Below are 14,068 nucleotides of genomic sequence, written 5' to 3' on the forward strand. Positions count from 1 at the left end.
CCAAAACATGAAAAATGCCCACTTCTTCTCGACTCCCGCTCAAAAACCACCCCCAAAAAGCCCACCCCCATTCATTGCTAGGTTACCAAATTCTGATATGCTACATTGCCCCCCCCTTAAAGAAAGCATTCGTCCCCGAATGTGACAGTTCTATGTAACAGCAACTTGAACTGATGGCCCTGGATCTCGAACATGCCTGGCCCTTGGAACCTAGAACCAGAGAAGGGGAGGAGGGAAACCAGGAACTCTTTTTTTTCTGGAACTCCTTTTCTCTTTTCATGGGCTCTTTTTTTCAGTCTGTTTCGTCATCAGCTATGCTTGCACAACAGTAGCCCTGAGCTGGGTGCCGCTGTCGCTTTGATCTTCTCAACTCAAAAGTTTTCTCCTTTCCCTCCTCCCAACTGGCCCCTGCTGAGACATCGTCCTCTTCATCCATTTCTGTCCACACAGGCACCTCTGTCTCCTCTCCATCTGAAGCTGCTGTCGCCCCTGCTTCGAAGTCTGGCTGGCTGTCATCTGCCGTAGTATAGTGTCCTGAAGGTGTAGAGCCTGGCTCAACTTCTCTCCCTCCTCTGTATGGAGGAGGGAGAGAAGAACCCTAACCCTTGGTGCACCACCACTTTCTTCTGCAGGCCATTTTTCTGTACCCGGTACACTACATCGGACAGGGCTTCCAGTATAGTGGAAGGGTCCCTCCCACTAACTCACCAGTTTGGGGCATCTTCCTCTCTGGCGTCAGGGGCAGTATAGCCACACACGGTCACCTGGCTGGTACAGCTTCCCATGAGCACGGGTATCGTACTGTTGCTTCTGTCTTTGGATGTGGTGTTGAGCAAACTCGTGAACTCTCTCCATCTGCTCCTGGATGTGCTGGACATACATGGGCCCTGCTTCACCCAGTTCTTCTCCCGGAGGGCACCCAAAAAGGAGCTCTGTTGGAGTGCACAGTTCTTGGCCGAACATGCTCGAAGCCGGAGTGCAACCGGTGCTTTGGCGCACTGTTTCCCGATAAGCCATCATCAACAATTGTAAGTAGTCGTCCAAGTCACGCTGGTGCTTTCGGACGAAGAGTGACAGTTGCACCAGGAGGGTGCGGTTGTACCGCTTGACCATCCCATCGCTTTGGGAGTGCAACGCCGTTGTGCGTGTCTTCTTGATGTGTAGTAGGCAACACATCTCACAGTACAGGGTGGCAGTGGCTCTTTTTCTCTGCATCACTGGTGTGGGGTTGTATTGAGGGGGTCTCATCATTTTCTGGTTCTGTGTGGAATTTCCCCCCACTGACTGTTCACTGGTGTTCTCATGGGAGCCGTGGAACCAGCTTGGCCGACTGATTGGGCAACACTGGCTTTTTTCCATGTCAAGCACCCTTACTGTAGCTCTCCCATGCATTTTGGGGTGATCTGACTTTCCCAAAATGGCGTCTTTACGCGGACGCCTGGGTATGACGTCAGTTCCGGTTGGGACTCGCGCGACGTTCATCCGAGGCGAGTGAGCGAAGGGAGCGATAGCGCAGCTGGAGCGAGTGACGGAGCTGGCGTTTCCCCGTTCAGCCCAGTACACCGTTTCCGCCGCCATAGCTGTTGTGAGTGGCTCTCTCGCTGTCCCGGGGCGTCGGAGTTTAACCGGAACTCTCGTTTCGCTGTCGTTTAGCCCGTCCATGAGTTGCTCCGTCATCATCCGTTGCTGTGGTTCACAGTTAGCGCCGGGCCGGGGTATGCCAGAGGGAACAGCCTCTCTTCCTCGCCTCTCTACCTCGCCTCTCTTCCTCGCCTCTCTACCTCGCCTCTCTTCCTCGTCTCTCTTCCTCGCCTCTCTTCCTCGCCTCTCTTCCTCGCCTCTCTACCTCTCCTCTCTTCCTCGCCCCTCTTCCTCGCCTCTCTTCCTCGCCTCTCTACCTCTCCTCTCTTCCTCGCCTCTCTTCCTCTCCTCTCTACCTCGCCTCTCTTCCTCGCCTCTCTACCTCGCCTCTCTACCTCTCCTCTCTACCTCGCCTCTCTACCTCGCCTCTCTTCCTCGCCTCTCTTCCTCGCCTCTCTACCTCTCCTCTCTACCTCGCCTCTCTTCCTCGCCTCTCTACATCGCCTCTCTTCCTCGCCTCTCTACCTCGCCTCTCTTCCTCGCCTCTCTTCCTCGCCTCTCTACCTCGCCTCTCTTCCTCGCCTCTCTACCTCGCCTTTCTTCCTCGCCTCTCTTCCTCGCCTGCATATTCGGCAGGGACTCGCCTCGCGCTCTCTCTCTCGCGCTGTGCTAGAACCGGATCGTAGGTGCTGCAGTGTGCTCTTCTTCTCCACGGCGGAGGGCTGCTGCTTCACATGGCATGGCATGGCGTGGCATGGCATGGCATGGCATGGCATGGCATGGCATGGCTTCAGGGTCGGTAGGCTAGCTAACACTGACATAGCATCCCCTGCTAAACCTACAGCCAAATAAGTCCCTTTATCTCCACAGCTCCTCTGTTGAGTTCACTTACGGCCCGGAACTGGGTTCTGAAGACCTCCCAACTGGACTTCGCCTTGTAGGTAGGGGGCTGTTTGCGAAGGCGAAAACGTTCTCTGTGCCCCCCCCCCCCCGTTCCGGGACGGGCTGGCTGCTCAGCGGCTGCGGCAGCAGGGGTGCTCTGGCGGGCGGGCGGCTGGGTGGGGGGTCTCGCAGTCGCACCTGTCTGCTCCATCTCCAGGTCGGCTATAGGAGGCGCTGTGTTTCCTCCATCCAGTCGTTGAGTCTGTCTGCTGCTTAGCTTTGTTACCTAGCGGCCCGTCGTCTCCGCTGTGCTCCTCCATAGCTAGCTCCGGCCGGCTCGAAAGCTTCTCTCCCCCGGCGTGGAGTACCAGTCCTGGATCCCACTTCTGACCCCAATGGAGCGTTTCCATCCATAATGAGGCCCGGAGACGCCATGTCAGGTCAATCGGTGAGTTCTACTGCCCCTTTTTGTTACACCCACGACCCGCACCACCTGCTCACCGCGCAGACCAACACATCCAACTTCCTCTCGAGTCCCGCTCAAAGCCCACCCCCAAAAAGCCCACCCCCAAAAAGCCCACCCCCATTCGTTGCTAGGTTACCAAATCCGGATACGCTACTATATGTGTGTGTGTGTGTGTGTGTGTGTGTGTGTGTGTGTGTGTTTGTGTGTGTGTGTATGCATATTCTGTCATGTCCACCTACCTCATGTGTACAAGTAGCCTAACATTAGTTCCAGCACATTTGCACTCTGCACCACTGCACTACTGCCCTCCTGTTTCACCTGTATATAGTCATACCTTGTGTTAATGTTCTAAGGATTGTTCTGCTGTTAGTCTTTGAGAGCCACTAAACCCGAGTCAGATTCCGTGTGGACAAATAAAGATTAATCTGATTCTGTTTGGTTGGTTAGTTGTTTGCTTTGGTTCCTCAAAATGTCCCATGAAGTTGGCGTCAGCAGTGGGGGTGTTGTCTGTATGGATATCCTCTCCTAATGGCTGGTTCCAGCTGAATATTTACTTCATGCAAATCATAACTTTAACTCAACACTCCAAGGACTACAGACCGGTAGCATTGACCGCCCACAATATGAAGACCCTGGAAAGACATCCTGGAGCAGCTTCTGCCCACGGTCTAGCAACACTTAAACCCCCTCCAGTCGCCTCCCAGCGCCGACTGGGAGTTAAGGATGCCATCTTTTTCCTGCTTAACCATGCCTACGCCCACCTGGATAAGCCAGCGAGCTCTGTGAGGGCATGTTCTTTGACTTCTCCAGTGCCTTCAACACCATCCGGCCAGCTGTACTGGGTGAGAAGCTGACAGCAATGCAGGTAGATGCCCCCTGTGTCCTGGATTGTTGACTACCTTACTGGTAGACCACAGTATGTGCACTTGCAACACCGTGTGTCAGACAGAGTGGTCAGCAACACTGGGGCTCCGCAGGGGACGGTCCTGTCTCCCTTCCTTTTCACCCTCCACACCACGGACTTCAACTACCACACAGAGTCCTGCCATCTTCAGAAGTTCTCTGTTGACTCTACTATAGTTGGATGCATCAGTAAGGGCGAGGGGGCTGAGTACAGGGCTGTGGTGGGAAACTTTGTCACGTGGTGTGAGCAGAACCATCTGCAGCTCAACGTGACTAAGACAAAGGAGCTGGTTGTTGATGTGAGAAGGGACATGACACCAGGGACCCCCTGTCTCCATCCAGGAGGTCAGTGTGGACACTGTGGAATACTACAAGTAGCTGGGGGTGTATATAGACAATAAACCGGACCAGGCTAAGAACACTGATGCCCTCTACAAGAAGGGACAGAGCGGTCTGTACTGTTTGAGGAGGCTGAGGTCCTTCAACATCTGCCAGACAATGCTCAGGATGTGGTGTGAGTCTGTGGTGGCCAGTGCTCTGCTGTTTGCTGTTGTGTGTTGGGGCAGCAGGTTGAGGGTAGCGGATGCAAACAGGCTCAATAAACTGATCCGCAAGGCCGGTGACATTGTGGAGGTGGAGCTGGACACTCTGGTGGCAGTTTCTGAGAGGAGGACGCTGTTGACGTTATGTGCCATCATGGAAAATGTCTCCCACCCACTCCATGATGTGCTGGTTGGGCACAGGTGGACTTTTAGTGATAGCGTCATTCTGCTGAAATGCATTGCAGAGCGCCACAGGAGGTCATTCCTGCCGGTGGCCATCAAACTTTACAGAGGGTCAGACACACGGAGTCAGCAATCATCAGACTGGCCCTCCCACTTGTGTTACCCTGTCAGTGTTTGTTGGTGCTGTTGTTTAATGCTGCAGTAATACAGTACAGATACGGTTTTATATGCTGGAGCATGGTGCACATAGGTTTACATATTTTATTCTTATTTCTATTTCTTATTTTGTCTTCTATTTTTCTTATTTTTCTTATTTCTATTTTCTTGTTATCTTGTATCTTGTTAGTTTTTCTTTACTAGAGTGTGAGTCTGTTATAGGACCCAATTTCCCCTCGGGGATGAATAAATGAATTTCTGATTCTAATATTCGGTGCTGTTGATTTTCCCACAAAGCTGTTTGCACTGGGCATGCTCAGTTACCTCGGATGCTGCCTCACTCAGGCAACCTACTTCTTCATCTCAGCCCTTTTTAGTTCTGTTTAGTCCCTCAAACAGTCACATGAAGATGGGACTAGGAATGTTGCCTGAATGGACAATGCACACACACAGAAACTTGCTAAAAGCAAAGAAGGCCACAAGAGGGAGCCAGAGAAGCCAGAGAATACAAAGAATTGGTCCCCATAAAAACACCAGGGATATTTATCTAGAAAAACACAAACTCCATATTGATGTTTGTTTTTATTTATCATATCCTCTCCTATTGGCTGGTTCCTTTTTATATCCTCTCCTATTGGCTGGTTACAGGTGAATATTTACCTCATGCAAATCATCTTCGGTGCTGTTGATTTTCCCGCAAAACTGTTTGCACTGGGCATGCTCAGTTACCTCGGGCGCCGCGTCACCCAGGCAACCTGCCTCTTCATCTCAGCTCTTGTCATCTTCGCCAACATCTTTGTTCCTACAGGTAATACACATGCACACACACACACACACACACACACACACACACACACACACACACACACACACACACACACACACAAGTGAAAAGCATGTAGAGATGAAATAGTGTTCTTCATATAAATTTGTACATATTAGTGTCTAAAGAAGTGGTGTCGAACCCTGCTCCTGGAGAGCCACCCTCCTGCCGGTTTTCACTCCAACCCTGATTTAACGCACCTAATTCAATTAACCAAGGTCTCGGTCAGTAGGTAGTCAGTAGAATCGGATGTGTTGAATTAATCAAGGTCTTAGTCAGTAGGTAGTCAGTAGAATCGGATGTGTTGAATTGATCAAGGTCTTGGTCAGTAGGTAGTCAGTAGAATCGGATGTGTTGAATTAATCAAGGTCTTGGTCAGCAGGTAGTCAGTAGAATCAGGTGTGTTGAATTAATCAAGGTCTTGGTCAGTAGGTAGTCAGTAGAATCAGGTGTGTTGAATTAATCAAGGTCTTGGTCAGTAGGTAGTCAGTAGAATCAGGTGTGTTGAATTAATCAAGGTCTTGGTCAGTAGGTAGTCAGTAAAATCAGGTGTGTCGAACTAATCAAGGTCTTGGGGTCTTGGTCAGTAGGTAGTCAGTAGAATCAGGTGTGTAGAATTAATCAAGGTCTTGGGGTCTTGGTCAGTAGGTAGTCAGCAGAATCAGGTGTGTTGAATTAATCAAGGTCTTGGTCAGCAGGTAGTCAGTAGAATCGGATGTGTTGAATTAATCAAGGTCTTGGTCAGTAGGTAGTCAGTAGAATCGGATGTGTTGAATTAATGAAGGTCTTGGTCAGTAGGTAGTCAGTAGAATCGGATGTGTTGAATTAATCAAGGTCTTGGTCAGTAGGTAGTCAGTAAAATCAGATGTGTTGAATTAATCAAGGTCTTGGTCAGTAGGTAGTCAGTAGAATCAGGTGTGTAGAATTAATCAAGGTCTTGGTCAGCAGGTTGTCAGTAGAATCGGATGTGTTGAATTAATCAAGGTCTTGGTCAGTAGGTAGTCAGTAGAATCAGGTGTGTTGAATTAATCAAGGTCTTGGTCAGTAGGTAGTCAGTAGAATCAGGTGTGTTGAATTAATCAAGGTCTTGGTCAGTAGGTAGTCAGTAGAATCAGATGTGTTGGTTTAATCAAGGTCTTGGTCAGTAGGTAGTCAGTAGAATCGGGTGTGTTGAATTAATCAAGGTCTTGGTCAGTAGGTAGTCAGTAGAATCAGGTGTGTTGAATTAATCAAGGTCTTGGTCAGTAGGTAGTCAGTAGAACCGGGTGTGTTGAATTAATCAAGGTCTTGGTCAGTGGGTCGTCAGTAGAATCAGGTGTGTTGAATTAATCAAGGTCTTGGTCAGTAGGTAGTCAGTAAAATCAGGTGTGTCGAACTAATCAAGGTCTTGGGGTCTTGGTCAGTAGGTAGGTAGTAGAATCAGGTGTGTAGAATTAATCAAGGTCTTGGTCAGCAGGTAGTCAGTAGAATCAGGTGTGTTGAATTAATCAAGCTCTTGGTCAGTAGGTAGTAGAATCAGATTTGTTGAATTAATCAAGATCTTGGTTCTATAGGTGGTCAGTAGAATAAGGTGTGTTGAATTAATCAAGGTCTTGGTCAGTAGGTAGTCAGTAGAACCGGATGTGTTGAATTAATCAAGGTCTTGGTCAGTAGGTAGTCAGTAGAATCGGATGTGTTGAATTAATCAAGGTCTTGGTCAGTAGGTAGTCAGTAAAATCAGGTGTGTTGAATTAATCAAGGTCTTGGTCAGTTGGTAGTCAGTAGAATCAGGTGTGTAGAATTAATCAAGCTCTTGGTCAGTAGGTAGTAGAATCAGATTTGTTGAATTAATCAAGATCTTGGTCAGTAGGTGGTCAGTAGAATAAGGTGTGTTGAATTAATCAAGGTCTTGGTCAGTAGGTAGTCAGTAGAATCGGGTGTGTTGAATTAATCAAGGTCTTGGTCAGTAGGTAGTCAGTAGAATCAGGTGTATAGAATTAATCAAGGTCTTGGTCAGTAGGTAGTCAGTAGAATCAGGTTTGTTGAATTAATCAAGGTCTTGGTCAGTAGGTGGTCAGTAAAATCAGGTGTGTTGAATTAATCAAGGTCTTGGTCAGTAGGTAGTCAGTAGAATCGGGTGTGTTGAATTAATCAAGGTCTTGGTCAGCAGGTAGTCAGTAGAATCAAGTGTGTTGAATTAATCAAGGTCTTGGTCAGTAGGTAGTCAGTAGAATCAGGTGTGTCGAATTAATCAAGGTATTGGTCAGTAGGTGGTCAGTAGAGTCGGCTGCGTTAAATCAGGGTTGGAGTGAAAACCAGCAGGAGCGTGGCTCTCCAGTAGCAGTGTTGGACACCACTGCTGTAAAGGAACAATGTCGTCAATCTCTCTGAGTTCCACTTAAAAGCAATCCCCCCTCTAGTCAACCCTGATAGTTCTGCAGGGTAAGCTGCAAAAGTCTGAAAGAGTGACAGATGAGTTTCTAATTGACACAGATTTCTTCATGAATACAGTTTCTACTGGAGACAGATTTCTTTATGAATACAGTTTCTACATGAGACAGATTTCTTTATGAATACAGTTTCTACTTGAGACAGATTTCTTCATGAATACAGTTTCTACTTGAGACAGATTTCTTTATGAATACAGTTTCTACTGGAGACAGATTTCTTTATGAATACAGTTTCTACTGGAGACAGATTTCTTTATGAATACAGTTTCTATATGAGACAGATTTCTTTATGAATACAGTTTCTGCGTGTGACAGGTTTCTTTATGAATACAGTTTCTACTGGAGACAGATTTCTTTATGAATACAGTTTCTGCGTGTGACAGATTTCTTTATGAATACAGTTTCTACTTGAGACAGATTTCTTTATTAATACAGTTTCTACTTGAGACAGATTTCTTTATGAATACAGTTTCTACTGGAGACAGATTTCTTTATGAATACAGTTTCTACTTGAAACAGATTTCTTTGTGAATACAGTTTCTACTGGAGACAGATTTCTTTATGAATACAGTTTCTATATGAGACAGATTTCTTTATGAATACAGTTTCTACTGGAGACAGATTTCTTTATGAATACAGTTTCTACTGGAGACAGATTTCTTCATGAATACAGTTTCTACTGGAGACAGATTTCTTCATGAATACAGTTTCTACTGGAGACATATTTCTTTATGAATACAGTTTCTACTGGAGACAGATTTCTTTATGAATACAGTTTCTACTTGAGACAGATTTCTTCATGAATACAGTTTCTACTGGAGACAGATTTCTTTATGAATACAGTTTCTACTGGAGACAGATTTCTTTATGAATACAGTTTCTATATGAGACAGATTTCTTTATGAATACAGTTTCTGCGTGTGACAGGTTTCTTTATGAATACAGTTTCTACTGGAGACAGATTTCTTTATGAATACAGTTTCTGCGTGTGACAGATTTCTTTATGAATACAGTTTCTACTTGAGACAGATTTCTTTATTAATACAGTTTCTACTTGAGACAGATTTCTTTATGAATACAGTTTCTACTGGAGACAGATTTCTTTATGAATACAGTTTCTACTTGAAACAGATTTCTTTGTGAATACAGTTTCTACTGGAGACAGATTTCTTTATGAATACAGTTTCTATATGAGACAGATTTCTTTATGAATACAGTTTCTACTGGAGACAGATTTCTTTATGAATACAGTTTCTACTGGAGACAGATTTCTTTATGAATACAGTTTCTACTGGAGACAGATTTCTTCATGAATACAGTTTCTACTGGAGACAGATTTCTTTATGAATACAGTTTCTACTGGAGACAGATTTCTGTATGAATAGAGTTTCTATTGGAGACAGATTTCTTCATGAATACAGTTTCTACTGGAGACAGATTTCTTTATGAATACAGTTTCTACTGGAGACAGATTTCTTCATGAATACAGTTTCTACATGAGACAGATTTCTTTATGAATACAGTTTCTACTGGAGACACATCTCTTTATGGATACAGTTTCTACATGAGACAGATTTCTTTATGAATAGAGTTTCTACATGAGATAGATTTTTTTGTGAATACAGTTTCTACTTGACAGATTTCTTTATGAATACAGTTTCTACTGGAGACAGATTTCTTTATGAATACAGTTTCTACTGGAGACAGATTTCTGTATGAATAGAGTTTCTACTGGAGACAGATTTCTTCATGAATACAGTTTCTACTGGAGACAGATTTCTTTATGAATACAGTTTCTACTGGAGACAGATTTCTTCATGAATACAGTTTCTACATGAGACAGATTTCTTTATGAATACAGTTTCTACTGGAGACAGATCTCTTTATGGATACAGTTTCTACATGAGACAGATTTCTTTATGAATAGAGTTTCTACATGAGATAGATTTTTTTGTGAATACAGTTTCTACTTGACAGATTTCTTTATGAATACAGTTTCTACTGGAGACAGATTTCTTCATGAATACAGTTTCTACTGGAGACAGATTTCTTTATGAATACAGTTTCTACTGGAGACAGATTTCTTCATGAATACATTTTCTACATGAGACAGATTTCTTTATGAATAGAGTTTCTACATGAGATATATTTTTTGTGAATACAGTTTCTACTTGAGACAGATTTCTTCATGAATACAGTTTCTACATGAGACAGATTTCTGTATGAATAGAGTTTCTACTGGAGACAGATTTCTTTATGAATACAGTTTCTATTGGAGACTAATTTCTTCATGAATACAGTTTCTACATGAGACAGATTTCTTTATGAATACAGTTTCTACTGGAAACAGATCTCTTTATGAATACAGTTTCTACATGAGATAGATTTTTTGTGAATACAGTTTGTATATGAGACAGATTTCTTCATGAATACAGTCTCTACTGGAGACAGATTTCTTTATGAATACAGTTTCTACTTGAGACAGATTTCTTCATGAATACAGTTTCTACTGGAGACAGATTTCTTTATGAATACAGTTTCTACTGGAGACAGATTTCTTTATGAATAGAATTTCTACATGAGATAGATTTTTTGTGAATACAGTTTCTACATGAGACAGATTTCTTTATGAATACAGTTTCTACTGGAGACAGATCTCTTTATGAATAGAGTTTCCACATGAGATAGATTTTTTTGAATACAGTTTCTACATGAGACAGATTTCTTTATGAATACAGTTTCTACTTGAGACAGATTTCTTCATGAATAGAGTTTCAACTTGAGACAGATTTCTTCATGAATACAGTTTCTACTTGTGGCAGATGTCTTTATGAATACAGTTTCTACTGGAGACAGATTTCTTTATGAATACAGTTTCTACTGGAGACAGATTTCTTCATGAATACAGTTTCTACATGAGACAGATTTCTTTATGAATACAGTTTCTACTGGAGACAGATCTCCTTATGAATAGAGTTTCTACATGAGATAGACTTTTTGTGAATACAGTTTCTATATGAGACAGATTTCTTCATGAATACAGTTTCTACTTGTGACAGATTTCTTTATGAATACAGTTTCTATTTGAGACAGATTTCTTCATGAATACAGTTTCTACTGGAGACAGATTTCTTTATGAATACAGTTTCCACATGAGATAGATTTTTTTGAATACAGTTTCTACATGAGACAGATTTCTTTATAAATACAGTTTCTACTTGAGACAGATTTCTTCATGAATAGAGTTTCAACTTGAGACAGATTTCTTCATGAATACAGTTTCTACTTGTGGCAGATGTCTTTATGAATACAGTTTCTACTGGAGACAGATTTCTTTATGAATACAGTTTCTACTGGAGACAGATTTCTTCATGAATACAGTTTCTACATGAGACAGATTTCTTTATGAATACAGTTTCTACTGGAGACAGATCTCTTTATGAATAGAGTTTCTACATGAGATAGACTTTTTGTGAATACAGTTTCTATATGAGACAGATTTCTTCATGAATACAGTTTCTACTGGAGACAGATTTCTTTATGAATACAGTTTCTACTGGAGACAGATTTCTTCATGAATACAGTTTCTACTGGAGACAGATTTCTTTATGAATACAGTTTCTACTGGAGACAGATTTCTTCATGAATACAGTTTCTACATGAGACAGATTTCTTTATGAATACAATTTCTACATGAGACAGATTTCTTTATGAATACAGTTTCTACTGGAGACAGATCTCTTTATGAATAGAGTTTCTACATGAGATAGATTTTTTGTGAATACAGTTTCTACATGAGACAGATTTCTTTATGAATACAGTTTCTACATGAGACAGATTTCTTCATGAATACAGTTTCTACATGAGATAGATTTTTTGTGAATACAGTTTCTATATGAGACGGATTTCTTCATGAATACAGTTTCTACTAGAGACAAATTTCTTTATGAATACAGTTTCTACTTGAGACAGATTTCTTTATGAATACAGTTTCTACTGGAGACAGATTTCTTCATGAATACAGTTTCTACATGAGACAAATTTCTTTATGAATACAGTTTCTACATGAGACAGATCTCTTTATGAATAGAGTTTCTACATGAGATAGATTTTTTGTGAATACAGTTTCTATATGAGACAGATTTCTTCATGAATACAGTTTCTACTGGAGACAGATTTCTTTATGAATACAGTTTCTACTGGAGACAGATTTCTTCATGAATACAATTTCTACATGAGACAGATTTCTTTATGAATACAGTTTCTACTGGAGACAGATCTCTTTATGAATAGAGTTTCTATATGAGACAGATTTCTTTATGAATACAGTTTCTGCGTCTGACAGGTTTCTTTATGAATACAGTTTCTACATGAGACAGATTTCTTCATGAATACAGTTTCTACATGAGATAGATTTTTTGTGAATACAGTTTCTATATGAGACAGATTTCTTCATGCATACAGTTTCTACTTGAGACAGATTTCTTTATGAATACAGTTTCTACTTGAGACAGATTTCTTCATGAATAGAGTTTCTACTGGAGACAGATTTCTTTATATTTACAGTTTCTACTGGAGACAGATTTCTTCATGAATACAGTTTCTACATGAGACAGATTTCTTTATGAATACAGTTTCTACTGGAGACAGATCTCTTTATGAATAGAGTTTCTACATGAGATAGATTTCTTCATGAATACAGTTTCTACTTGAGACAGATTTCTTTATGAATACAGTTTCTACTTGAGACAGATTTCTTCACGAATACAGTTTCTACTTGAGACAGATTTCTTCATGAATACAGTTTCTACTTGAGACAGATGTCTTTATGAATACAGTTTCTATATGAGACAGATGTCTTTATGAATACAGTTTCTACACGAGACAGATTTCTTCATGAATACAGTTTCTACTTGAGACAGATTTCTTTATGAATACAGTTTCTACTTGTGACAGATTTCTTTATGAATACAGTTTCTATTTGAGACAGATTTCTTCATGAATACAGTTTCTACTGGAGACAGATTTCTTTATGAATACAGTTTCTACTTGTGAGAGATTTCTTTATAAATACAGTTTCTATTTGAGACAGATTTCTTCATGAATACAGTTTCTACATGAGACAGATTTCTTTATGAATACAGTTTCTACTTGTGACAGATTTCTTCATGAATACATTTCCTACATGAGACAGATCTCTTTATGAATAGAGCTTCTACTTGAGACAGATCTCTTTATGAATAGAGCTTCTACTTGAGACAGATTTCTTTATGAATACAGTTTCTACTTGTGACAGATTTCTTTATGAATACAGTTTCTACTTGAGACAGATCTCCTTATGAATGGAGTTTCTACTAGAGACAGATCTCTTTATGAATACCGTTTCTACTTGTCTCCACACAGAAAGTTTTCTTGGTGAATTCTGATCTGTGGGATGGAAAGTAATGTCGGAGGAAGTGTGGAGATGAATAGGTGACTGACAGTTTGTCATAAAAAAAAATGTCCGTACGCTGTCGTCAGACTACCTTGATGTCCTCGGTGTTCCATCACCAATCAGGGCGGAGCCCCAGTGAACGGAATAGTTTTAGCCCAAACAGGCCAGCCCGAGTTTTTGATTGACAGAAATTTGGTGGTTATCTTTGTCAATGTTGAAAATACATCCAACATCAGAGCGACTAGGTAGCGTAGCTGTCTATTCCGCTGCCTTGCAACATGAGGATCGCCGGTTCGAATCCCCTTGTTTCACCTGGCTCGGTCGGGCGTCCCTACAGACACAATTGGCTGTGTCTGCGGGTGGAAAGCCGGATGTGGGCGTGTGTCCTGGTCGCTGCACTAGCGCTGGGGTCGGGGTCGCGGTCGGGCCGCCTGTTCAGCATGGAGGGGGAACTGGGGGGAATAGCGTGATCCTCCCACGCACTACGTCCCCCTGGTGAAACTCCTCACTGTCAGGTGAAAAGAATCAGCTGGTGACTCCACATGTATAGGAGGAGACATGTGGTAGTCTGCAGCCCTCCCCGGACCTGCAGGCGGGTGGAGCAGAGACTGGGACGGCTCGTAAGAGTGGGGTAATTGGCAGAGTATGATTGGAGAAAAAACGGAAAAA

General features: G+C 42.5%; 1 protein-coding gene across 1 annotated transcript in view; it reads left to right on the forward strand.

Moving 5' to 3' along the window:
* The window catches only part of oatx (organic anion transporter X), a 96,386-nt gene that overhangs the window by 34,585 nt on the left and 47,733 nt on the right, over positions 1–14,068 (forward strand). Inside the window, exon 12 of the mRNA XM_056284992.1 lies at positions 5,362–5,521. Within this exon, the coding sequence (XP_056140967.1) occupies positions 5,362–5,521 (160 nt within the window). The remainder of the gene's footprint in view (positions 1–5,361; positions 5,522–14,068) is intronic.

The sequence above is a fragment of the Lampris incognitus genome, chromosome 8, assembly GCF_029633865.1.
Source record: "Lampris incognitus isolate fLamInc1 chromosome 8, fLamInc1.hap2, whole genome shotgun sequence".
NCBI lineage: Eukaryota > Metazoa > Chordata > Actinopteri > Lampriformes > Lampridae > Lampris > Lampris incognitus.